The 25020-nt window shown below is 39.8% G+C and overlaps 1 protein-coding gene across 1 annotated transcript in view; it reads left to right on the top strand.

Annotated features, from left to right (window-relative positions):
- The window catches only part of LRRIQ1 (leucine-rich repeats and IQ motif containing 1), a 155566-nt gene that overhangs the window by 110924 nt on the left and 19622 nt on the right, over positions 1 to 25020 (top strand). The window contains exon 23 of the mRNA XM_015405489.1: positions 10520 to 10621. Within this exon, the coding sequence (XP_015260975.1) occupies positions 10520 to 10621 (102 nt within the window). The remainder of the gene's footprint in view (positions 1 to 10519; positions 10622 to 25020) is intronic.

The following is a 25020-nucleotide window of genomic DNA, read 5'->3' as shown; positions in this document are numbered from 1 at the left end:
GGGAGATCGAGCGGGGGGAACAGGGGAGGAACCGGCAGGATGGGGGGGACTTACCTCCTCCTGCTGCTTCCTCCTCCGCCTTCTGACTTTGGAGCTCCGTTTGGAGCTCTGCCTCCCTCCCCACCCCACCCCCGCGAGTATCGCGGGTCCACCCCTTGTTGATTATAATAATCCATTAGAATCAATAAAATCATCAGCATTAAATCAGTAAAATCACCAGCATTTAGAACAACAATGCACCTCAACAGGATAGTGTGGTCTCAATCCAGCTTCTAGGATCTGTGGTCACTGGAGGCTAAATCAAAGTGGATGCCTGCCTCCTCAACTGAAGGACTGGTGGAAGAGCTCCATCTTGCAGGCTCTGCAGAACTGTAATAGGTCCCTGATCTCACAAGGTAGCTTATTCCACCAGGCAGGGTCCAGGGCTGAAAATACCCTGGCTCTAGTTGAGGCAAGTCAGACTTCCCTAGGGCCAGGGACTACCAGGAGGTGCTGGTTCGTAGAATGCAGTGTTCTGTGGGGTTCATATGGGGAGAGGTGGTCTCGAAAAAATCACATCTGGACAGGGCTTTTCAAGGCTTTGGAAGCCTTCACAAGGCTCTGGAGACTCAGGCTTCCAGAGGGTCAATTTTAGAGTCCACTCCCCAAAACAACTCCAAAACTTCCAGGAGATAACTTTTAATCTCAGAATTCTGGGAGTGTGTGTGTGTGTGTGTGTGTACACACACACACACACAGTCTGAGCTCAAATGGCTCATTTCAGATATATTTTAGTTTGTGTCTATCCAGATATACTCCCCTAGTGGCAGCTTACAATTTCTACACATGGAAATAATATCTGTGTAGGAAATTCATCTTGTATGAAATGCTCCTAAAATATATGTTCATCAGTAAACTTCTTTACTGTGAAATGGTGTCAATAGCTTTTACAAGAAATAAAATAAAATAAAAACAGCTTGATATGTACAATCAGATATTGATTGATCAAAACACAAACTGAATCATTTAACCCATAAATAATTATAACTAAATCTGATGTAAAAATAAAGAAAAGGAAAAGAAACAGCCTTCAAGAATGATCGGGGAAGCGCGAATGGCGGACGCATCCTCGGGTCGCTCCCGAGGGCGTCTCACCCGCCTGTGGTGGAGGAGGGAATCCGCGCGAGCGGAGACCCGAACAAGCACCTCAGGAAGAGAGGAGCTCGGATCCGGGGCGCTTTAGGGCGCACTAGGGGGGAGTCTTTCTTTCGGCCGAGAGGTCGAGTACTGGAAGCAGAGGTTGAAGCTGGAAATTTTGCAGATCACAAGCCTATAACTGTGGAATTACAAGAAGCTAAGCCTAGAAATAGATGGACTTTAAATACGTCCCTCTTGAAAAACGGAAAATTTGTTAGCAAAATGAAGGAAGAGAGAAGTATTGGTACCACGTATCAGAAGATATAGTTGATATAAAGAGAGTTTCAGGATGAATGGCCCCATTAATTATGGCCCAAAACTGCCTAGTATCATTTGAGGTAATAGCATCAAGAAGTTGCTCCCATTCAAAAACGAGCGGAGAAGAAGGGAGGGACTTCCGTCTGGGCGTTTACTTGTGTGTGAGAGCCGGCTGTTTAATGTTTGGACTGTTTATGGCTGTGAATCTGACGGGAGTTTTGTAAAACGGAAAAGTTTGAACTGTGACAGCGAGGAGTGCCTGACAAGCGCTTATATAAGTCAACAGTTGCGAGGAGGAACCGGCAGAGAGTTTGGGAGCGGATACAAAAGTGAAAATGAAATTAATACCATTCTCAAAGCGGGGGACCTTCGGAAATGGCATGAAAGGAAGAGGATTTATAGTGCATGAACTGAGAGTGTTAGCAGCAACCCGAAGGACGATCGAACAAGTCGGAAGGAGAAGATAACAGAGGAAGCTCCTTCACGTCAGCGACAGTAAAAGTACCCAGCACGCAAAGAAGCGGTTCTGAATGCGCCCAGAAGAGACTTTTTTATTAACAGAAATTCAAAGGAACATTACTAACATACTAACAGAGAATTACATGTGACTGGACCAAGAAAAGAAGTTTGACAGCATACAGAAGAAGCCCAAGAAGATTAATTGGACATTATTAACAGTTTAATTTACCAGTTTATATATCACTCAGCTTTCTCTTTCTCCCACTGTCTTCCCTTCCCACTTCTTCTTTTAAGCGAAATACCTCCCCTTTTTAGGGGAGTCAATGAAATCTTTATTAAAAAAAAAAAAGAATGATCGGGGAAGGATGTACATTCTTTGAATTCCAACCCCTTACTGATGGCTGTTTCAGTTTGTCAAGAGAATATGGAACAGACATGTTGACCAATTATTGGAGTATATTAATGTTGCCACCAAAGGAAATTGCACTAATAGTTTCTGCACACTGGATTTCTGCAAATTATTCCATTGTTGGGGAATATTTTTGGAAAAAGGACTATCACGACAATATCACTGCCTAGTACTAGATACAGCCCACTATTCTGCTTACCTTTTAGGATTGCCAGTCATATTCCTGTGCCCGCTCTGTACATAAGAAAATGAATTATTTATAAAATTTGGACCCTTGCCCTTTCTGTCTGAAATTTCGCAAGGAGAAGCCCTTGATTAAAATTCTCCCCTGAGAATTCTAATTGGATATACAAGAGAAAAAAAATTACAGCTGAAAATTTACTTCACGCTGAGTCCAATGGAAACTAAGAATAAATAAAGACAATAAAAACGAACGAAAAAGGATTAAGAACAAAATTAACCAAAGCAGAATAAAATGTTGGTAAGCACCCCGAAAATGCACATGACTTTCCTCTCTTTGTCACAGTGCAACATAATAGAAGTGACGGAAATGTTTTAACAAAAGAAGAAGAACGCAGCTCTGTGACATCACACTCTAAACCCCATGCCCTTCTCCACTATCCTGCTTATACTTTGGGTCCATGGTCAGAACTACACACACAGCCAAGAGAAGTTAGATGATGTCCTGACAAGCTATGTAGCAGCCCTACTGGGATTTCTCTTCCTGCCTGCACAGTCTGGAGGGAGTACAGCAGCCTGAGTACAATTAGATTGAAGAGCACAGCTGCAGCAAGTGCTGTTGCCACTGGGTGTTGCTAATGGCCATAAAAGCTGCTGCCTGCAATTAGTGGGGACATTTATTCCCAGCTCTAAAATGTGACATGGAGGAGGAAGGGGAAGGAGTTCTGATGTTTGGATGTGAAGGGACTGGAAGTGTTCCCATCCAGCAAATTTGTCTTCCATATAACCTCATAACTCAGAATGAGCAGCACCATACAAAACAAACAGCAAAAACAGTAGCCATGGTAATCACATATTCAGAATCTGTCCACAAAGGACAGGCCAAAAAAGATCTGGTAAAAGAAGAATAGCTGACTGAGACCAGTATGAAGCTCGGCAGAGAATTTGAGGCTGGATTCTGTCTGAAATGTGTTGGTATTTTCCTCAGCTTTTGCTCTGTAAGGCATCTCTCCATGGGGGGCAGGGGGATTTACTGATCACTGCTGTGGAATAATTGCCCCATCTATCTGTTGAACACAGACCTCAGCCCAAACTTACAAAAAAAGGCTGCCCCAGGCCACTCACAGATCTGCATTCTTTTACTGAGGCCCTTTTTGTCAGCATCTGAAAGCTCACATGAAGGGAAATTAGTTTCTGGCTAGTACCCAAGTCTTGTGGCTTTTTATCAGAAGATTGGGCTTGGGGTTAGCTTTCCATATAAGCTGTACTGTAGACAGCCAGTGTCTGAGTACTGGCCCAGTGTTGTCAGGTAATGGCTCAGAAGCCTGTTCTGCTTTAATCCATTACAGTTATGAATGTTTGCTCAAGCAGTTAAATAAGATGTGGCCACAGTTTAACCATACCAAATGTGTGCTGTGATTTATTCATCTACTGTGTCCACACCAACTACTTTTCTCTAGTATGAGATAATAAGAAAAGCATGGGCAAGATATCAGAATGCTTTGCATCCAAGTTGAACTGGCAAACCGTCAACATATTCCCAAGAATAAAGAGTGTGTAGCTCTAATTAAACTATATTCCATTATGCAACTTGTTGTGTGTTGCTGCTAACCTAAAACTGCAAAGTGAATTCAGCCATAGTTTGGCAGATTTCTGATTTTTTATTTCATTTTTGCTAATTTGATTGCTAGATTCCTAAATCCCTAAGACTACTACAGTTAATTCCAGGGAGTTCCCCCCCCCCCCATTCCTCAAAATTGATTAAAGCATAGTTAAAACCAGGAGAGGGGTGGTTCTACAATCTACTGTCCTAGTGAAGTGGTAACACTTAGCCAAAGATTGTATCCTAAGAGAGTTTATCAGTCATATAATAACAACAACCCACATTGCCTAGTGATGAAGCACATGCTTTGGGTAGAAATGGTCCTTACTTAAATCCAGAGTTGGAATAGCCCTTTAGCTTAATAGGAAAGTGCTTAGTGGGCTGCTGCCCTGGGAGGCCACTGATAGACAGAAGAAAACCAAGCTCAGTGGCCCTTATGCTGGCAACTCTGTAGGTTCTACTCAATCTTCAAGTTGCCACCTAGCCTCAGGTGACAGGGCCAACCAAAGCAGGCCTCCTAAGAGGATCAGAATCAATAGATTGGTTCATATGGGAGAAGGTGGTTCTTGAGTTATGCTGGCCTCAAGATGTGCAGGGCTTTAAAGGTCAGTACCAGCACTTTAAACCCAGAAACAAACAGAGAACCAGTATAGAAGAACAAGACTGGACTTATATGGTTCTTATGACCCAATCCAGCTTTCGGACAGTCTTTAAGGGCAGCCCCTGGTACAGCTGTGATGGACTGTGCTTTTTAAAAGCTTAGAAGTGCTGTACAAACAGCTGAAGAAGTGTGAAGGGTTAATTCTTCACAGAGCCAGAGAGCTTTGAGTGACTGGCTGCTGCAAAAGATCTGATTGGTTAGCATCAGCTGAGCAGAGAAAGACTTGAGAGCTGCATGCTGAGGAGACAGATTTCTGCCTTAACTGAGTTGAGTACTGGCAATCTCATTTCAGTCCTAGCTGAGAAGAGTCGAGTACTGACAGTTTTGGAATTCAGCCCTGACTGAGAGCAGTTTAACACAGACAAGAGAACTGGGGAAAGTTGGCAAGGTAGTTTGGGAAGTAGGTGAAGATTCCCATTCGGGCCAAGGAGAGGGGATAGATCGTCTAGAGAGACGAGAAAATTCCCTAATCAGTCAAACAGGGAATTAGTTCTGAAGAGTACAGAGACCCCTGGTCTGGTGTGTTAAGAAACTGCCTGTAGAAACCTTCAGAGTTAGTTTAAAAATTCAAGACAAGTACTGGTGTTTCAAGAGAAGAGGTTTGGGTACTGCAAAGAGTGTACCAACCTTCTGGAAACCAAAGAGTTAGAGAATAGAGTTAGAGCAGGTAGAGAAAGAAGTACTTTTCTCCCTTTCTCACAATATAAGAACTCGTGGGTATTCAATGAAATTGCTGAGCAGTCGGGTTAGAACAGATAAAAGGAAGTACTTCTTCAACCAAAGAGTGATTAACACATGGAATTCACTGCCACAGGAGGTGGTGGCAGCTACAAGCATGGATGGCTTCAAGAGGGAATTGGATAAACATATGGAGCAGAGGTCCATCAGTGGCTATTAGCCACAAGGTATAGATAGGAACTCTTAGTCGGGGGTGCTTGGGGGGAAAACAGTGGGAGGGCTTCTAGTGTCCTGGCCCCACTGCTGGACCTCCTGATGGCACCTGGTATTTTTGGCCTCTGAGTGACAGAATGTTGGACTGGATGGGCCATTGGCCTGATCCAACATTGGCTTCTCTTATGTTCTTATATTAATACTCAAAGAAAGTGTACTAAAGTGTTTGAGGGAAACACTGGAACAAAAGCCTCTCAACATAAAGATTTTAGGGAACTCTGAATAGCTTAGGAAACTCTCATTGGCCTGAAACATAAGAACTAAAGTCTGTGCATGTACTGGTTTTACCTCAGAAATTTCAGCCCCCAATTTCACCTGACCTTCCCCCTCTATGTTGAATAAAATATTTTGTTAATTTGGAATATAAAAACATTTCAAGTGCCATTTTCAGTGGTCTAAGATAAAGGGCGATCGCAACCCTTCCCTCAGGTTTCTGGGATGAGCAAACAGCCAAAATATTATACTTTGACAGGGTAAGACAGCCAGAGTTCTTCAGGAAAGAAGAAAACACATTACTAGGGCGGCTCAGTCAGACAGGGAAAGAAAAACAGAGGGAAAATCTCACCTCTGATGGAGGGAAGTGGACAGGGCCGTCATAACAGCACACTGCTGTAATGTAATCTCACTCCAGGCAGAGCTATGCAAATTTGTGTTTATCCAACAAGTGGCTGAGATCTTGTAGCACTTCCAGCACTACAAGGGCCACTTAGTTTAGCTTGCTCCACCACCACCCAAACCACCCCTGCTTTAATCCCTTGTATATTCAGGATCTCTGATGGCAAGTTTAGGAAAGAGATTGGGAAAGTGCTGGCAGTTAAAATGGAAACTATGGGCAAGATGGACCAATAGTCTGTATTGTTGTAAAGCAGCTTCTTAATAGGCTTATACTCCTGGTGGTGCTAGTCGAGAAGTGTACTTTGATGAATAGCCAGGAAAGTTTGACTTCAGAGAACAATCTAAAAGCTGTGCTAAAAAGAGTAGCTTGGCAACTAGTTCATTAATGAGGGTGGATTGCAGTGTTTCCTCTAAGCTGAGTTAGTGCGAGCTAGCTCACAGTTTTTTAGCCTTTGACTCACACATTTTTGACTTAGCTCATGAAAGATGGCTCCAGAGCAAACTAATTTATGCAGGAGCCACGTCGCTCGCTCACAATTTTAATGCCAGTAGCTCACAAAGTAGAATTTTTGCTCACAAGACTCCACAACTTAGAGGGAGCATTGGTTGATTGCATAGGCACCATCCTGAGGCATACAGCTGCTGCTAATTTGTATATTGCAGTGTAATTGATCTAAATGTCATATATAGTCACTATCAAACAGGAAGTGGTAACCACCTTGTATTTATTTGAGCGGGCTGGCTTCCACACCTACCTTCCTTCCATTTGAGCAGTACTGCCCTCCTTTGCAGAGGTGGTACATCATTTCAGAGAATGCTTCTCTGATGCTGAAGCTTTTTGTTCTTAACAAGATGCTGATGTTGCATAAGCAGAAAGCACCTAGCACTGGAGCAGTGTTCTCTGCAAAGGAAGATGGTGCTCTGAAAGCAGAAGGAGGGGGGTGGGTGGTAAGTGCCATCAAGTGGCTTCCAGTTTATGGTGACCTTATGAGTTAATGATCTCCAAAACATTCTATGGCCAATAGCCTTGCTCAGGACTTGCAAGCTGAGGCAGGTACAGGGTCCAAACCATTAATCATATTCTAAACTTTAACTGTCAAGTTTGAAGGAAAAAAACTCCAAGGTCAGGTCTTGAAAAATCTGGAAAGGTGAAGATTGGAAATGAAACATAATGACTGTGGGATTCTTTTATATGTTTTATAGCTTTCTAGCATTTTGCATTTTTGCCACCACCATTTCAAGCTGATCTCTGCAACTGTGCAATTTGTGAACTCTTTTTGACAAAATAAGGATGTTCAGGAGGTTGAAGTCTTAGAGGCTGCACCTAGCCCACACATGTTTGTTGCCAGAGCTAGTTCGCACCAATAGCATCTGGTTTTTTTCCCATTTTCTTTTACAAAGGAACAACTGTATATTGCACAGCTTAATTTCCATTTTAAGATTTCAGTGATCAATATAAACAAGGTATATGGTCACTACTAGAATTACTACATTTTTATTTTGACATATTAACTTAAATACTGGCCAAAACATACAGTATTACTAATGTTTTCTTTATACTAAAATTCTGTCCATGATTTTAACCACTTTTATACTGCAATCGTAACTATTTTTAAGAATAAAGTCCCAATGATCTAAGTGGTATCAAATTTCCACATTACGGTGATTGGGATTCAAGCTTAAATCTTCTGGTTGATATGTATTTACACGTGGGGGCCCACAAGGACTTATTTTACTGTCCCCCACTATTTCCTCTGTCCCATCCCTGAAAGCCCCTATTAGCCTCTCCCCTTCTCCTGCCTCCTTTCCTCCTTCCTTCTCACCAACCAATCTACCTTTTCTCAGACCCCCTATCTTATGCTTTCCCTTCTTCCCTCTCCCTGGCAATCTCCACCTGAGAAAACTATGGCCCATTATGCAGTGCTGGCTACCAAATTAGTCTCAGTTGCATGGTGGAAAACTCACAAGGACTTCCAGGGAGCAACTCACTTCCACAGTATTCCCTTCCCACCCTTTTACATCTTTCCTTTCTTTCTCTGCTGCTTTCTCTCCTTTTCACCCACCAACCAAACTACCATTTATCTGCCCTCCCCTCCTCAGCCACATTTATTATTTCATTACTTCATTTATACTCAGTCTTTCTCCACAATGAGGTCCCAAAGCAGCTTACATCTTTTTCCTTTCCTCCTTATTATCCTTACAACCCTGTGAGGTAGGTTAGGCTGAGGGTGTGTGAGTGGCCCAAGTCACCCAGTGAGCTTCCACTGCACAGTGTTGATTCAAACGTGGGTATCCCTGATCCTAGTTTAACACTCTAACCACTGCACCACACTGGTTTTCATAAGATGGCTGCTGTTAAACAACAGCAAGCAGCCAGACCTGCATGAATTTAAAAAGTTGCATGGTATCAAATTGCCTGGTGGTTGCTGCCAGGCTGGGCCCCAATGAGCCCTCCTTCAAAGGCCAAAACAGCCCTGGAAAGGTCCCTTGTCCTCTTCCCCTGCCTTTCACTGACAGAAAACAAGGCTGATGTTTGGCAGTTCTGTTGTGGTTGCCTAGTGACCCCCACAATGACCACTATGAGGCCATTTGTTTCTTAAAGCTACTGAAGGTGCTTCTATTATGTGGGATTTTTTAGATTTCAGATTTATTTTTTTATTTTTTTGCAAACTAAGGTCTTTTTTTCAACTTTATGGAAAGATCTGTTTTGTCTGTCCTTAGCTCCAGTCTCTAGATTTTAAATGTCTACATATTTGGTCATTTTGATTATTACTTTCCTATATTCAACATTGTCCTGACCTGGATGGCCCAGGCCAGCCTGGTCTCATCAGATCTCAGAAGCCAAGCAGGGGCGGCCCTGGTTAGTATTTGGATGGGAGATCACCAAGGAAGTTCAGAGCTGTTACTCAGAGGCAGGTGATGGCAAACCACCTCTGAACCCTTTGGGGTCACCATAAGTCATCTGAAGCTTGGTGGCACTTTCCACCGCCACCATATTCAACACACAATCCAAAGCCTTTCTGTGAACCACATAAAAGTGAAGGCATAGTATATAGATACGTAAATACTGTTACTTCAGTGAAACAAAGCTCCCTGCAAGTGTTAACCTGTTGGGAAAGACTCACGTGATTGGTCTCACTTGTGTAGTTGCACGTACCTTCCCCAGCAGCATGGGAGTGCACGAAGAGTAAATGCTGCTTCCTGTCTGTCTGTCTGTCTGTCTGTCTGTGTGAGTGTGAGGAAGAGAGAAAAGGTGTAAGGAAGGAAGTAAATTTATTACAGCCGTTGACCAGTACACAGTAAAAGAAGTAAAACCCCAAACTTAAAACATTTTTGTTCCCTATACAGGAATATAATATTTGTCAAATACATAAATAAACCACTAATAACCTAAAATATTAAGTGATATAACTTAAATTACTTATAAAACCATCTCTAAATTGTGGGCTTTATCTAAAGGTCCTGGTGAAATAGCAGCAAGCTACCTATATGCTGCTTTGTCCAAAAAGGCTCCTCCACTTCCACATAAGTATTTGATGCTGATTGTTCATTTGGAAGCACTGAGCTACGGGAGGCAGAGAAATCTACAAACAGATGATCATGCTCTCTATACACAACACGCATACACACCAGGTTCTAGAGTCTGGCTTCTATAGCACTCTTCTGTATGTGCAAGGAGAATGCAGAATAGCAGTCAGGTACAGAAACATGCTTCCATGGTCAGATTTCCGTTGTTGGATTTGGCTGATAACTGCCTTATACACTGTGTATTATTCTAAAAGGCTTTTTAGTTGATTTCATGGAAAGACCTGAAGTTTTCATTCCGAGATAGACATTTATTAAACAGCCTCAAAATGTTCAATCAGTGCACTTAGAAATTTTGCATCCTGTTTCTGTTTTTACTTTTCTTTGTCAGTTGGAAATTTATTTTCTATCTAGAAGACTCAAATGTTATTTAAATACACAGATTTTAATTGTCATTAGTGGCCCATAGTATAAGGTTTTAAATGTGTCATTTAAATCAAAGTGCTTTCTTTTTTATAATTTAACTCTTTCATGTTAGAAATAGTATATTTTTCCTTGCTAATGTAAAACCTACAGAAGATATTCTGTTTCTTTTAATAAATGGCTAAAAGGCGAATACTTCTTTTAAGGAATGAATGAGCAAGATCTGACCTTTTGATTTTAACTTGTTCTTGTCGTCTAGACCCAGCTGTGCGCCTGGCGTTGTTCAAAAACAATGAAAATAAACATCCCTCTGTGAAACCACCAAAGAAGGCACAGACAGGGGAAACGAGTTACTTTGAAGGTATGTGCAAGAGTTGTACAGTGCATTTATCTTTGTGCTGAGGTTTTCCAAAATTATGAAAGTCATACAGAGGTATGAATCAGGTGGAAAATACTTAGATTTGCGTTGGCAGTGAAAGAACTTCCATGCAGTCATTGAAATCTATTGAGAGCTCTCTCTCTCTCTCTCTCTCTCTCTCTCTCTCTCTCTCTCTCTCTCTCTCTCTCTCTCTCTCCCCACCCCCTATATATTTAGTGTTCAGGTGCAAAAACTAAGCTTCACTGCATCTCAGAGTCTACCAAAGAAATATCTTTGAGATATCTCCATTCAAAAAAAGATTTCCTTTTTATTTCTTTAAAGTTGGAAATGGAGGGATTTTAACATCAACATCAAGCACACATATGTTATCTGTTAAAAGAGTTGCTGATTTTAAAATGGGATGCCCTAGGAAGTAAAACAATTAGAACATTTTCTTTCTTTCTTTTAGTTTTGTTAAACTGGAACATATCACAGTAGTGAAAAACTGTAAGGAATACGACATCTAAATGTGTAGCGTGTTTCTGTACTATTCCTGGTCTTGATTTCTAAAGTGTTATTGGTGTTTAAATGGATAATATAGTACAGAAGGAAACAAAGCACACTACACAATAAGTACAAACTGTATCTGGTAGCCATATATACAAGGCATTTGATATTGGTACGCATACATGACTAACTTGTTTGGTTAAAATCAATCTCACACCATGTTTATATTTCATATTTTGGGGGGGTTGTCTATTAATAGCTATAGTGAGTCTTCAGGAGGAAAGAAAATTGCAAGTATTACTAAAACGTCAACAGAATGAATTGGAGTAAAATTAGCCTTTTGTCAGCAGGAGGGCGGGGTAGAAATTTAATAAATAAATAAATAAATCTGTAATTGAAGGCTTGAAGGGTTCAAAGAAGACATGAGACACATATCTGCAGAAGCTGTCTGAAGCTCTCTCACTTCACAGCATTTTTATTAAGCTTAGCTTCACCCTTTTCTCCCCCCTGCCCTCTAAGCTACAAGCATATTGTGATCTCAATAACAGGATGTGAGAGAAGCAGCTCACCGTCTTATCTTTTTCCCGACTGTGCCAAGTTTCTCTTCTCATGGTGAGCTCATCGCTCAGCAGATATTTACCTTGTGCACTCTGGTTCCCAATCTCCCTGCGGGAACATTGAACTCCGGGCATGCCTCACAGAGATTCGCTGTCCCCACAAGTAATGTGCCAGAATTATTTTATTATTTATTTATTTATTATTTATTTATTTTTGGGATTTCTATCCCACCCTACCCAGTGGCTCAGGGTGGCTAACAACAATATAAAACCTAAAAACAGTAAAACAATAATATAAACAATTAAAATTCAGTGCTACAAATCTACATACATTCTGCATAATACACAGCGGCTAGCATTCTTGGACAGCGCGAGCGCCAGGAATAGTTGGGCGACATCTACCTCCCGCCCCAGGGTATGGTAGATGGATGGTAACATCGCGGTGGTGGTATTAATTCATATTAATTTTGAGTTAACATCCAGTCAAACCCCTCTTTAATCTTAACTATGCTCGGTTTTATAGAAGAATGCAGTTTGTCATATTCATATTGCACAAACTGTGCAAAAAGTTACTTTACATTCAAAGAAGCTTTCAGAGGATAAACTATAAAAGCCTTGTTCTTTATTCTTAGTACAAATGGGGGGGGTCATTAGCACCTAAGAATTTTCAGATTCCGTAGATGCTCATGTCTTGTTAAAAATCAGGATATAATGAGTTAATTGTCTTTGCTTCTATAAAGTGGTATTTGCTTCACTGGTTTCTTTCTTTGGGGTTAGGGACACATTATAGCTGTACTTGTGGCCATTAACAGTGTATACATGCTGTTTTCTGAGGACCTCTCAGAAAAAACAAGGCTGTGGTATAAAGCACAAGAGAGCAAAGATGAGGACTATGACCCTAATTTCCACCTGGTCCTTAAGTGCATGCAGAGAGCTGAACGTGGAAATCAGTGCATCAACATCAGTACAATACTGTTGTTCCAAAGAATGTATTTGAAATCCTTTTCTCTGGTATAAATTCTTGCCATTACCATTTTTGGCACATTGTTAGGAGGTTTGATCCAACATAAGCAGCTGTTTGTAGTAAGCAAGTAGGGTAAAAGTGAAGTGCATTTTTCTTCCATGCTTTTAAAGATCAAGCCATATTCCCATAATTGTCTTGGAAAACATATTTCAGCTTTTACCACAAGACATCCACTTATTTCTCTTATTACAGTTGAACACGTGTGTTTTAGGTCAAATAGCTTGTGTCTATTTTAGAAGAAGAAAACTATTGCCAAAATGATGCATGGTACAGGCTATAGCAGGCAAATGCTTATTCTTGATTATAGTTGTGTTGGTATGTTCACTTTATGTAATTCATATTTTCATGCAGTTTGGTTGTTTTTGTTTGTATCAAAATATGCAGGTATCTTGACACCTTTAATAAACATAAGCTGTATCATGATATTTTTGAATCGTTATTAAGTGCTGTATATAAGGAGTGCTACTTTTCAACGAGATAGCTTTTCAATTGTATGTATGCATAATATACACAATGGGGACATTGGTGTCGGTGGGTACTATATACCCATCAAATATGCCATGTACTGTCTTTTTTTCTAAATTTGTTGGAATGGTAGGCTGCTATATTAAATGAACTATGGGTTCAAGTGTTCTTTCCACCATCTTGATCACATTGAGTTAGAAGAAGTAGTTTCAGTTTGTACAGTAAACCACCTAAACTGTCCAATGGGATGTGGTACAAAATGATGCCCATATTCATTCATATTAATTATAGAAATAGTATGGTTTTTTTTTCATCAAAGAATATACAGAACAGAGGCCATAGTAATCTCAGCTCATCAGTGCTGTTTCTACTGTATTTGACACTTCAACTACATGCAAGTTAGTGCAGAATCCACGGTACTTATCATTATAACTGAATCACTCTTTGGTTATATGGATATCATGAACAAACTTCTGTATGGCACTTTGCAAATATCTGTCTGCATTGACTTGAATGCACTGGGTCAATTTCTTCATGTATCACATTTTGAAAATACAGTATACTCTGTAAGCCATGGTGGACAGAGTATTGGATTTGAGCCAGGGAAGTCCTGAGTTCAGATCTCTGCTTAGGCAAGAAGTTCACTTTGTGATGTTAGATCAGTCACTATCTGTCATTAAAAAAAAATGAATAACTTGAGGATAAAATGTGGTAGAAGGATCATGTATTCTGCTGTGGGGTCCTTGGAATAAAGGTGGCATAAAATTAGAATAAATTGCCTGGTTACAGATTTGGCAGTCAAATTATGTTAGGCAAATATTATTTTTTCCTGCAAATATGTAGCCTCCTCGGGTCACTTCAGGAAATGCAATGATATTCCTGGAGCCCATCATTTCAGTTGGCATTTTTAAAAAGTCAGCATTAATGTTTTAAACAGTTCAAACTGTTAATAATTGAAATGGCCATCCCAGGCAACATCTCATTTTGCCAAACTTTTGTGTGTGTGTGTATTCTCTGTGGAGCAACACCTGTGGTACCATTGAATTTTTTTTCCCCTACCTAGGTCATCTTATGATGATAGGCAAAATTCTAGGACCTAAAAGAGAAGCACCATATAGGGTCCATACTTCCTGAATACGTTCCTAATACTGAAAGGAGGAGGCAGGTTGTGTACATCACCCACACAGAGTGAACATAAGAACATAAGAGACGCCAATGTTGGATCAGGCCAAAGGCCCATCCAGTCCAACACTCTGTCACACAGTGGCCAAAAATACCAGGTGCCATCAGGAGGTCCAGCAGTGGGGCCAGGACATTAGAAGCCCTCCCACTGTTGACCCCCCCCCCAAGCACCAAGAAGACAGAGCATCACTTGCCCCAGAGCCCCTATCTATACCTTGTGGCTAATAGCCACTGATGGACCTCTGCTCCATATGCTTATCTAATTCCCTTTTGAAGCCATCCATGCTTGTAGCTGCCGCCACTTCCTGTGGCAGTGAACTCCATGTGTTAATCACTCTTTGGGTGAATAAATATTATTAGTTTCAGTATGTCAGTATGGTATTAGCTTCAGTATGTCAGGGAATCCAGGGATTAAACCTCATGCTCTGAGGGTAGAACCCAGCATAGTGAGCTACAGGACAGTGGGTGAAAGATCCCAGAGCTCTCTTCAGGAGCAGAAGTGGCTGGATCTCTTCAGTATCTGGTTGGTAGGGAGTTTGAGGCCTCTGGATTACAGTAGTTAAGCCACATGAAAATATCAGGAGTCTGGTCTTCTGCCCTTGGGAGTTCAATGGAGACAAACTGCTAACTGTTACACTTATTGGGACACATGATGGCATCTTTTAGATGTAGAATGCTAGACTTTTTTGTAAGCTAGTTAATATTTTGTTTTCCTTGGTTTTTAAAATCAGATGAAAGGATTGCACAAGGGACTTTGCCAGCCTTCTAAATATTACATATATACTTCTATATGATCTGAAAGGATTTAGTCCACTATTCCATGCACACTTTCCGAGTTTTGAATGACTTGAAATTAAGATTTAGTCATATTGGTTTATTTATATCACTTCAAAGGACCAATGAAGATATTATGGCTACTCAATTGATATTGACTTGGAATAGATTTCCTGCACTATCAAATTCACAATTTCCTATAAAGCTCATCTTGCTTATAACTCTTCAAAAATCTAATTTTACCTATAGATGGTTCGCAAAAATATATTATCAAGAATTAGCTACCAGGCACAGCAAAAAAAAAAAATCATCCTTTGTTTCCAAATGTGTATACTGAATTACATTCAACTGGCCCTTGTAGCATCATATTGATTAATCGGGTTGTGTTATGCATTCTTACAAATTCTTTATCTGCCATAAAATGTGTAAAAAAAAAAACCTTCCAAGACAGAAGGGAACTCCCCCCCCAAGAATTATAGTCCTATAGCTTTGTTTCTTATTATCTAGTGTGAGCTCACACAACAGAGCTCTGCACATTGAAATATTTTCTCATTTTAAGGAATTAATGGCTCTCCACCAGCCCTTTAACATGTAAAATGAGTAGGTTACTTGTGTCCAGTACATCCAAAAAGAGCCAGGATAAAATAAACATAAGGAGTTGGATATCTTGGAAAAAATCTGTCATGGGTTTGGGTTAATCATCTCCAGAAGAAATTCAACTTGATGCCTGAAATGTAAGACTTCTTGGAGAACTCAGCAAAGCCTGAGGCAGTGTTGATCTGAAGGAGGGCTCTGCATGGGTCAGAGCTGCTTTGCTGGCAGAGTGCAAACCCAGTTCACAACAACGGTGCTCTGAAAAAGTTGTAAAAGACTGCAGGGGCTTTACAGTGCACACGCTGGAGCTTCAGTTACACAGATGAAATTGTCCACTCTTCCTATTGTCTTACATAATTTTTAAAATAAAATCTGCCACTAATTTTCTAATCTCCTGGCCTTGAATAATAAATATAGTTTTGTTTCTGCTTTTAAAAAAATCTTACAGAGTAAAATGGTCTTGTTGCTGAAACACAGAGTTAAAAGTCAGCAAATGAAACACCTTCATGAAGCGTTAGTGGTGTTAGTCAAATAAAGCCGTCTTAACTAATACTCTAAATATATACCTTATGCTTTTATTATATTATTGCTGTGCCATGAACCCTAGTATGTGTCCTACTCTCTTTCTAGGACCTTTCCACTTGGAACAAAACTTAGGTCATTTTTTCCCCTAAAAGAGTAGATATATGATGAGATACTATGCAACTCTTGTGACTGGTAGATGAATTGGTAAGTCTTGCTCGTCAGTTTCATGATATTCCACTATTAAATTCAGTTGTAGAAGAAATATGCCTTACCTGGCTCCTCCTTGTTACAATTTGGCAGCATGAGAGTGCTGCTGAAAGTTACATCTGGCTAAAAATTTGTGAAAAGTTAGGCCCTGATCTTATCCATGCTTGCTCAAAAGTAAGTTCAACTGGAGGTGTCCTTTTTCATGTTATGTGGTCAAACGCTTGACTTGGAAAGCACTACTATTAATTTATAATTTAGATGTTTGAAAGACACTAGCTAAAGTTGTCTCCAGTAGCAGAAGCATCTATGAATGGGAAGGTTCAGAAGATAACCTGAATCAGTTTAATTATATTTTATTTCTTTATTGACAATGGTAGAGAGACAGACAGACAAGTCTCCCTGGGGAGGAAGTTCCAAAGTGTTTGTACTATAACCAAGAAGACCCTTTCTTGCATTGCCACCTGTCTAACCTCAGATGACGGGGGCACCTGAAGAAGGTCCTCCAGAGAAGACCAAAGTAGATGGGTAGGTTCATATCAAGAAGGCAGGTATTATTCATCTATATTGGCAAGCATTAACCATCTTTCATTTATTAAAGTAAAGGTGAGGTCAGCAGTCCTGTGCATAGTTACATGGCACTCAGAAGGACTTGCTTCCAAGTAAATCTCTGAAGGATCATTCTCTTTAATCATAAACTTGGGGGGGGCTTGCCACATGTAAGGGAAGATGTAAGGAGTGTGAACCTACCGATACATGTGGCCAGCATACTGTGTAAATAGGGCAGTTTACATGTTTTCCTACTTCATCTCATAGAAACCAAGATTTTTGAGGAAACCATGTTTGCATACTGAAGCTGGAAAATATGCACATTGCCCTGTTCACACAAAATGGTGTGACTGTATTAAGGGGGTCACAAACAACACACCAGAATCATAATGACTGAATATGGCTTAACCCCTTCAGTACAGAAGCTTTTCACAGGGGTGCTGTTCTTGGAGTTTAAGCAGGCCTCACTTCAACTCTCTCCACCATTCTGAAAAATCCCAGTGAGTAACTTTCATATGACATGAAGGGATTTATTTCATAGTGCCAGAAGTTCTTTGTGCCCTGGCAGACTGAGGCTAGTTACCTAAAAGGATTATTTAATGTGGTCTAGATGCCACTGTGCGAAAAGAACTGTACAATCCTAAGTAGAGTTACACACTTCTAAGGCTGTTGACTTCAATTGACTCAGAAAGGTACAATGCTGTTTAGGATCGATACTGATCTAGCTTAAGTCACAGTCCTCAGAAACAAGTCCCTTTGAGCTCAAGGAGAACTAATAATTATGTTTAGAACTGCAGTCATTATATAGGGAAGGCTGAAATTTTCTTTTAAAAACTAAACCATATATTTGTCTTCTCCCATAAACAGTTGAGCTGCTTTTGATGTCAATAAGAGTGGATTTTTAGAGCCGTTACTGAGAATAATTTTAGTCTGTAAAATAAGGTAAATCAGACAATACAAACTATTTCATTTTCTCCTTCCCACCCCCCAATTTCCTCATGATTCTATGCACAGTCTCTTTTTCTCCCTATACCCCATAATATCTTTAGTTGGAAGAGAAGAAGAACACTGAGCCAAAACCCAAACCTTTTGTCTCGCATACTGCAGTCATTTGGAGGAATAAACCCCTACGTGCTAAAGCATTTCAAATCCTTTTCATCTGACCAGCCGGTGACCTGATAACTATTTCCTGCCACTAAATAAGGTTTTGACCCAGGTCTTAGAGAGCAAAGGACAGATAATTTTAGCAACAACTTAAATTCAAATAGATTTGGCCAAGGGGAGGAGGTGGTAGGGACACATCAGGAAGGAGAGGGTGTTCAGCAAGAAAGCTTAAATGAAATGTTTAACTCTTTTTCAAAGCCAAAGAAAAAGGCTTTGAAAAGACTGGATTGTACTGTCTTTTTCTTCAACTAATTAATTGTCTCTATCATTTCAAAATCATTATGGGTTTAGATCTTTGAAGTCTTCTTTACACAAGTCAGTTGTGGAAGTACATCATACCTAGAAAGGTGGGTATACCTACGTATTCAAACAAGATGTGATTATCCCACTACATGAACAGGAAACATATTCATGATTAGTTACCCTAGAATTCATGCAGTCACAATAAATAAGAGTGGTTAAAAATGAAGCTTTCTCCACTCTTTCATTGCATGTTTGTAGGTGGAATACAGATTTTAATCTGGATTACTGATCTTCCTTATGGAACCAAGAACTGGAGGTTGTTCAGAATTAATTATAGAAAAGTATGTTATTGTGTTTATACCCTACCTTTCTCACTGAGACTAATACACTAGTTACACTGAATATAAGTGGTTTGTGCTTCATTTTAGCTTTGCATTGTGCAATGCTTTGAAAAACAAGTCTGTCCCCATTGCCCATGAGAAACAGTGTTGTCAATTTTGGCAGTGCTAGTAATCTGTTCAATGAGGCAATGGTGGGGTGGATCTGGTTCAGAAAGAGTGAGAGCAGGTCGGTGATTGCTAATGTGAAAGCTAGCTAGGTTGACCATCTGTTAAGTGATGTACATCTGGCCCATACAGCAAGATGCTGAAGGAAGATTCCTATCATGCATCATTTTTCTGTGCATGTGATTGGGATTATATTGTTTTATATCCCCACAGGAAAATAGGAGATTCCTGCAATGAAAATCCTCTTAGGAATTCTTCTGATTTTTTTAAAGCTACTAAGATACTTCTAGGTGAATAGATTGGAAAGCAGAAGACCCTTACAAGGGCACATTGTTGCTTTAATAAAATAGGTGACTAGAAAGTCTTATAAAAATTCATGACTGTTCTATACATGGGAACTATAGTATTATGAAGGATTAATTGTCCTTAATGAGGTCAGCAATCTACAGCATTCCAAAAAGACTGTTTCCTTGTGATTACATTTTTAATATCGAACATACGTTTATGTCTTTTTCCTTTTTTCTTGCTAATAAAGTTGTGGATCAGCCATATATTACAGCTCCTTTTGATGATGTGAAATGTTTCTTTAAACAAAACACTGTGAACAGACAGCAAAATTGAAACTTAGATATTGAAAATGTGATGCATTAAAAACAAGGAACAAAGTCATGTATCTTTTACACTTTCCAGATAATCTGCACAAATAGAAAGTAAGTACTCAAGATTTAGAAACTTTTATGAAAAATTGCAGAAATTGATACAAATGATAGTTAATAATGGAACTCTTCAGAAGCATAACCTCTCAGCATTCTTGTGATAAGCACTGGAGCATGTGTTGTGTCTAAAGTATGCTGTCCTGTTTGATTCTTCTCATTTGAAAATATTAATATTTGAAATCTTTAATCATCTTGCTCGTCATGGCAAATAATCTACCCAGTCTCTAAGGCTGTGATCCTTAAAACTCTTTCCTAGAAGTAAACCTCACTGAATAAAGGTACCTGAGCACTTTTGGCCTCTGTCTGCATATCCTCATACATCTGTATACATGTCTAGCAAAGTCCATTTTTATTCAAAGGTAACTGGCAAACGCTGGAACTAGACTCCCGTTCCTCCTTCCCCTCAGTGGTGATCAGCACTGTCAACCATCTGTTAGAGGATGTATGTATGGACCTAGTCCAGCAGGAAGAGTCTTGAACATTTCCCTAACTACACATGCAGTCTCTCTGGCCTTCTTTTGTGAATGTGGGCACACTTGAAATGGGAACAGTGTGCTGAACCCTGGTTCTGTGTAGCTAGATCAAGATGGGTAGATAGATCAAGATGAGTATCTGAAGAATTGAGCAGTGACTCACAAAAGTTCATACCCTGCCACAAATTTTGTTAGTCTTTAAGGTGCCAGTGAACTCTTGCTCTTCTCTCTTGGTTCTGTGTGTTGGTGGATAGGTTATGGTAGCTTAGATCAAACATCAGTAACTCCTGTGCCAAATAAGAGGAGATGTGTAAATGGTCCTTTTACCTTGATATCCTTAGGAATCTGTAGTCTTTCTCAGTGTTGTTCAGCAGTTGTGGAAAGTGATGGATAGGCTGATAATCCATTTGCTGTATAGTAAGGAAGATTTCTTACTAAAATGGATAGAATTCATGTGTCATAAGAGTCAGTTTGTTCTAAGTCAATAGTCTGTATCAAACGTACAATGAAGAATGTTCATGAAAATGCATAGGTAAGAGAATTCTTAAGGAATTAAAGAAGAATCTGTGGTTTATATTGTCAGCAAAGGTTTCTGATTTAACCTACAGATGACCTGGCCTTGTTTGTTCAGATGACAGCTCTAAAAGTGTACAGGGAATATTCCCTTGTAATACAATGATTTGCCGCAAGCTCTGACCTCACTGTCTGTCAGGGAGCAGGTCTGAATTGGCCCTTTCTCTGATATCGTGACACTGCTTCTGTTGCCTCGATTGTGACCTCTGATTGAAAGATACCCCTGGGACTTCTATATAATAAGCATGACTCCTGACTCTTAGCCAGGTCTGCTTTCTTAGATTTTTGTCAGGCTTTTTGGTTGTCTAGGCTGTATATGCTAAAATTTACTTGAGCTGTCACGGTGTTCTGTGATCGGTATACTATTTGAAATGTATTTTTAGTACACATTTTTAAATGGAAATATATCATTTACAATATTATATAATATTCAGGAACAAGTACCTTTTTCATTAGGTGCCTGTTTCCTGTGTAGTTTATTGATGGCATTAAGATTTTAATTTTTTTCTCAAACACTGCAGAGAATGCAAGCCCCTTAAACTCAAGCTTATCCAAGCAGCTCAATAACTCCAAGCCCAATCTCCTTTGCCCCTAGAGCCCCCTTCTCAGGCCTCTTCCTGTCCTCTTGAGTGTTATCCGAATTGTCCAGCTTATTCAGATGTCCTCTTTAAAGCTCAGATGTTCACTAGATCTGAGCAATTCAGAAGAGCATTTTACCACTGTGCCTTGCCATTCACTCAGTGTTCTAACTCTGAAATACAACAGTAAGATCTTCTTTTGCTCATCTATCTTTCATTATGATTGTCTTGCATCTGTTCAAGGCTATGCGATTCTATTTGTAATTCTCTCCTTTGAGCTCTTAATCCATAACTACAGAGACATCCTATGTAATGCTCCATGATGGCTTTTAGAATGTGGTACAAGGAACTACAGATGGTTCTGCTCTCTCATTGTTCCCAAAAAACTGTTGCTGTATTAAGCATTTGTCAAGAATCAAAGCTATGGGAAAGGGAGGTCTCTTGTGAGAGCTCCAAAAATTCAGTACTTTCTGCTGCTCTTGTTGCATATTACCCTCTTAGCATAGAAGTATCACTGCCACTTCTACGCATCTTGATCTTTGTCACAAACCCTCTGCCTAATAAAATGGTTATATTTCAGTCAGTCTCAACCTTTATCTGTTATGATTGTGCAGGTTTTGTAGTGGCAGAAGTCTTTGCGACTTGACAATGTAGGACAGGATCTAGTGACTTCCTTATATGAAGACTTCCTCAGAGGAAGGTTGTCAGGGCAAAAGCATGTGGGGAGGGCACTTGGAGTTCCCTATCCAGAGTTCCCGTAATTGTTCAAAAAATTCATTTACCAGGAGTACAGTGGACCAGTCTAGATTTGGACTGTGGCACATTAGAAGTGTAGTTTAAGTTTCCCCCCATGTACCATTTTCTTGAACTGTCTGAGGACATATCTGTGATCCCCAAATGTATATAAAGATGGAATAGAAATGCAAGAAATTAAATCTCTGTGGAGAGATCCATGATCTTCAATGTTGCAAAATAAATTAGAGGTCATAGTTCTCCTCAGCACTTGAGTGTTCACATTGCATTATTCTTGTTTAATTGGATATGGGAATGGCTTCTGAAAGTGTAAAATATTCCACTGGTTTGTATTATTTTTTCCCTGCAATAAAATAGTCATAGTTTTTGGTCTAACTACACATTAGCATTTTCTGGTCTGAAGTAGTAAGTACATATATGTAAGTAACTTTATTCTTATGGTCCACATTTGCCAGTCTGACTCTGAAATGTTTGCTTAGAAAGCAAAGCTCTAGTAAAAGAAATGTTTGCTAGGCTTGATTTTCTTACTCTTTTTTAAAAAAAATTTCTTAATGTAAACTGTGTATTTGAAGTTTTCATCATGGTGCAGATCATCATGATCAAAGTGTAAGCCACTTACCTTTATAAGTAAAAATCCCAAGTCCTGTGCTTTACTTGCAGACCACAAATAAGATTGCTGTGAGACCTGCCTTCCATTTTTCTTAATGCAACCTCATGGCAGTTTTAAGAAACGTAAGCGTTAGATCTGAATGTTGGCACAGCGTTACAAAGATCTGAAATTCATCCAAACTACATGGACTGAATGGCTGCTTTCTTTATTTATCTGACTTTGGCTGCAGTAGTGCTGATGTTTTGTGTGGGAGGTGAATTATTCCCATAAATCAGAAAAAGTTAAACACTGGTGAAAATGTTAAACTTATGCAGTTTTCATCAGTTATGCCCTTTTTAACTTAGCCAGTCTTCCTCCTATGCACTTATTATTTGGTCATTTTATTAACCATTTGGGTTTTAGAGAAGGTTATTCATAGATCCATATTTCACAGTGCAACAATCTAAAATAAAGAAAATGGGAACACTGTTGAATAATAATTCTGATTTTCTTTCTTCCGTCATGAATGCTGAAAGAATAGAGATAAATGTACTCATTTAAAAGCGAAGTCCTGATTCTACTGAATTTATTAACAAAAAAACTTCTGTAGATTGTAATTCTCCATAGGATTGCCATTGTAAGACTATAATGGTTGCAGTTACAAACTAGCACTTTGAATTAAATTATTTAATTTCATTAACCATCTACTTTGCTTTATTTAGTTCTTCAAATACTGTGCACCCACTTTCCCTTCCCAGCATAACAATACGACCTTTCTGGTTTCTAATCCTTTTTGTAGAGATCGGGTGTCAAGCTGGTCACTAAACCTTCTTTGCTGAAGAAAAATCAAATTTAAAAAATCATCTACAAAGGCCCAACTTGCTGTAACCTGCCTGTGTTGTTCCTTTTGAAAATAATGCATCCATCGAAATCTAGTTTGGTGTAGTGGTTAAGTGTGCGGACTCTAATCTGGGAGAACCGGGTTTGATTCCTCACTCCTCCACTTGCATCTGGCTGGATGACCTTGGGCAAGCCATAGTTCTGGCACAGCTGTTCTTGAAAAAGAGCAGTTTCTGTCAGAGCTCTCTCAGCCCCACCTACCTCACAGGGTGTCTGTTGTGGGGAGGGGAAGGGAAAGGAGTTTGTAAGCCTCTGGGTAGTGAAGGGCGGGGTATAAATCCAATCTCTTCTTCTTCTCTTCATATGTTAGTACAATTTTGTGGATGAAAAAGACTTTTAAATATTAACAACTAGTAAAATAATTGACTACAATAGCTAATTAGTATTAATCAGTGTTTCCTGTCTGTCACTACAAGCATTTTTAATATTCTGGTTTTGATATGTAAAATAAAATCAAGACTGTTCTGATCTGCTTTGAAGTTTTGCTGTACTATTATTTGGTATGACCATATGTTAAAATATTAATGTTCCAGGAGCAGACCTTCTATGTTTTTACATTTTAAGACACTTTCATACAGGACTATGTTAAACTGTATGAAAAGAGGTCATAATGTTGAATAATTGACACAATTAAAGCCCGTACATTCATACTTTAAATTCATTTGTTTGGCAGCTTCCTTATCTAGAAATTAGATGTTAACAGAATAACTGGCAATCTTCCGAACACATCTTAATACAGGAGAAGCAACTTTTATTATGAACCTACTTGTGATAGCTAGAGAAAACATTGAAGAATACGTTGAAGTTGTCCTTGATGCTTAAGAGTGAAGAATATCAAATAATCATAAAGGATATCTTTTCTGTGTCACATAATCAGGGGAAAGGATTAAATACCCTCCATGTAGAATAGAGACAGAGTTTAGAAATCAGGTACTGCAACTATGCAAGCTTTTTTAAAAAACCTGAAACATCTTTGGTTACCTCACTGTTTGGCAGTCTGGTTCACATATATTTGGGTCTCATTGTGTCTTCCTTCTGGTTCTTCCGTGTTACAAATGTATGCTGTTGTATGCATGCATCCAAGTTAATTAGGATTTGGTTTCAGATCACATAAATCATCCCTCAATTCCCATTTTTTAACCTCTCTGGAGAAAGTCATACACTTGCAAGTTGAAAAATGTTACCAGATTACCACAGACATAGCTACCACCCTACCAATGGTCCTGGTCACACGGGCTGGATATCGCGGGGGGGGGAGGTGTGGCTGTTTGCCCCGCAGCGAAATAACGCGCAACTGCGCGATCAGGCGTCCCCTCGCGGTCCCGTCGAGGTCCCGTGGTTAGGGGGGAGGTGCCGATCACACGACACGCCAAAGAAGCGGCACGGCAAACGGTGTTGTGGGGGGGGGTTAACCTGAAGTATGTGCATGCCCCGTTGGGTGCTTGTGCACATCCCTGGAGACTTTGGGGGGGAACCTTTTTGCAATGGGGCATGGGCGGGCGCCGGATGCCACCAGAAATGCGATC

The sequence above is a fragment of the Gekko japonicus genome, unplaced genomic scaffold, assembly GCF_001447785.1.
Source record: "Gekko japonicus isolate JY-2015 unplaced genomic scaffold, Gekko_japonicus_V1.1 scaffold2091, whole genome shotgun sequence".
In the NCBI taxonomy this organism is placed as follows: Eukaryota; Metazoa; Chordata; class Lepidosauria; order Squamata; family Gekkonidae; genus Gekko; species Gekko japonicus.
Note: the sequence above shows the minus strand (reverse complement) of the source record. Positions and strands in the feature narration are given on the sequence as shown.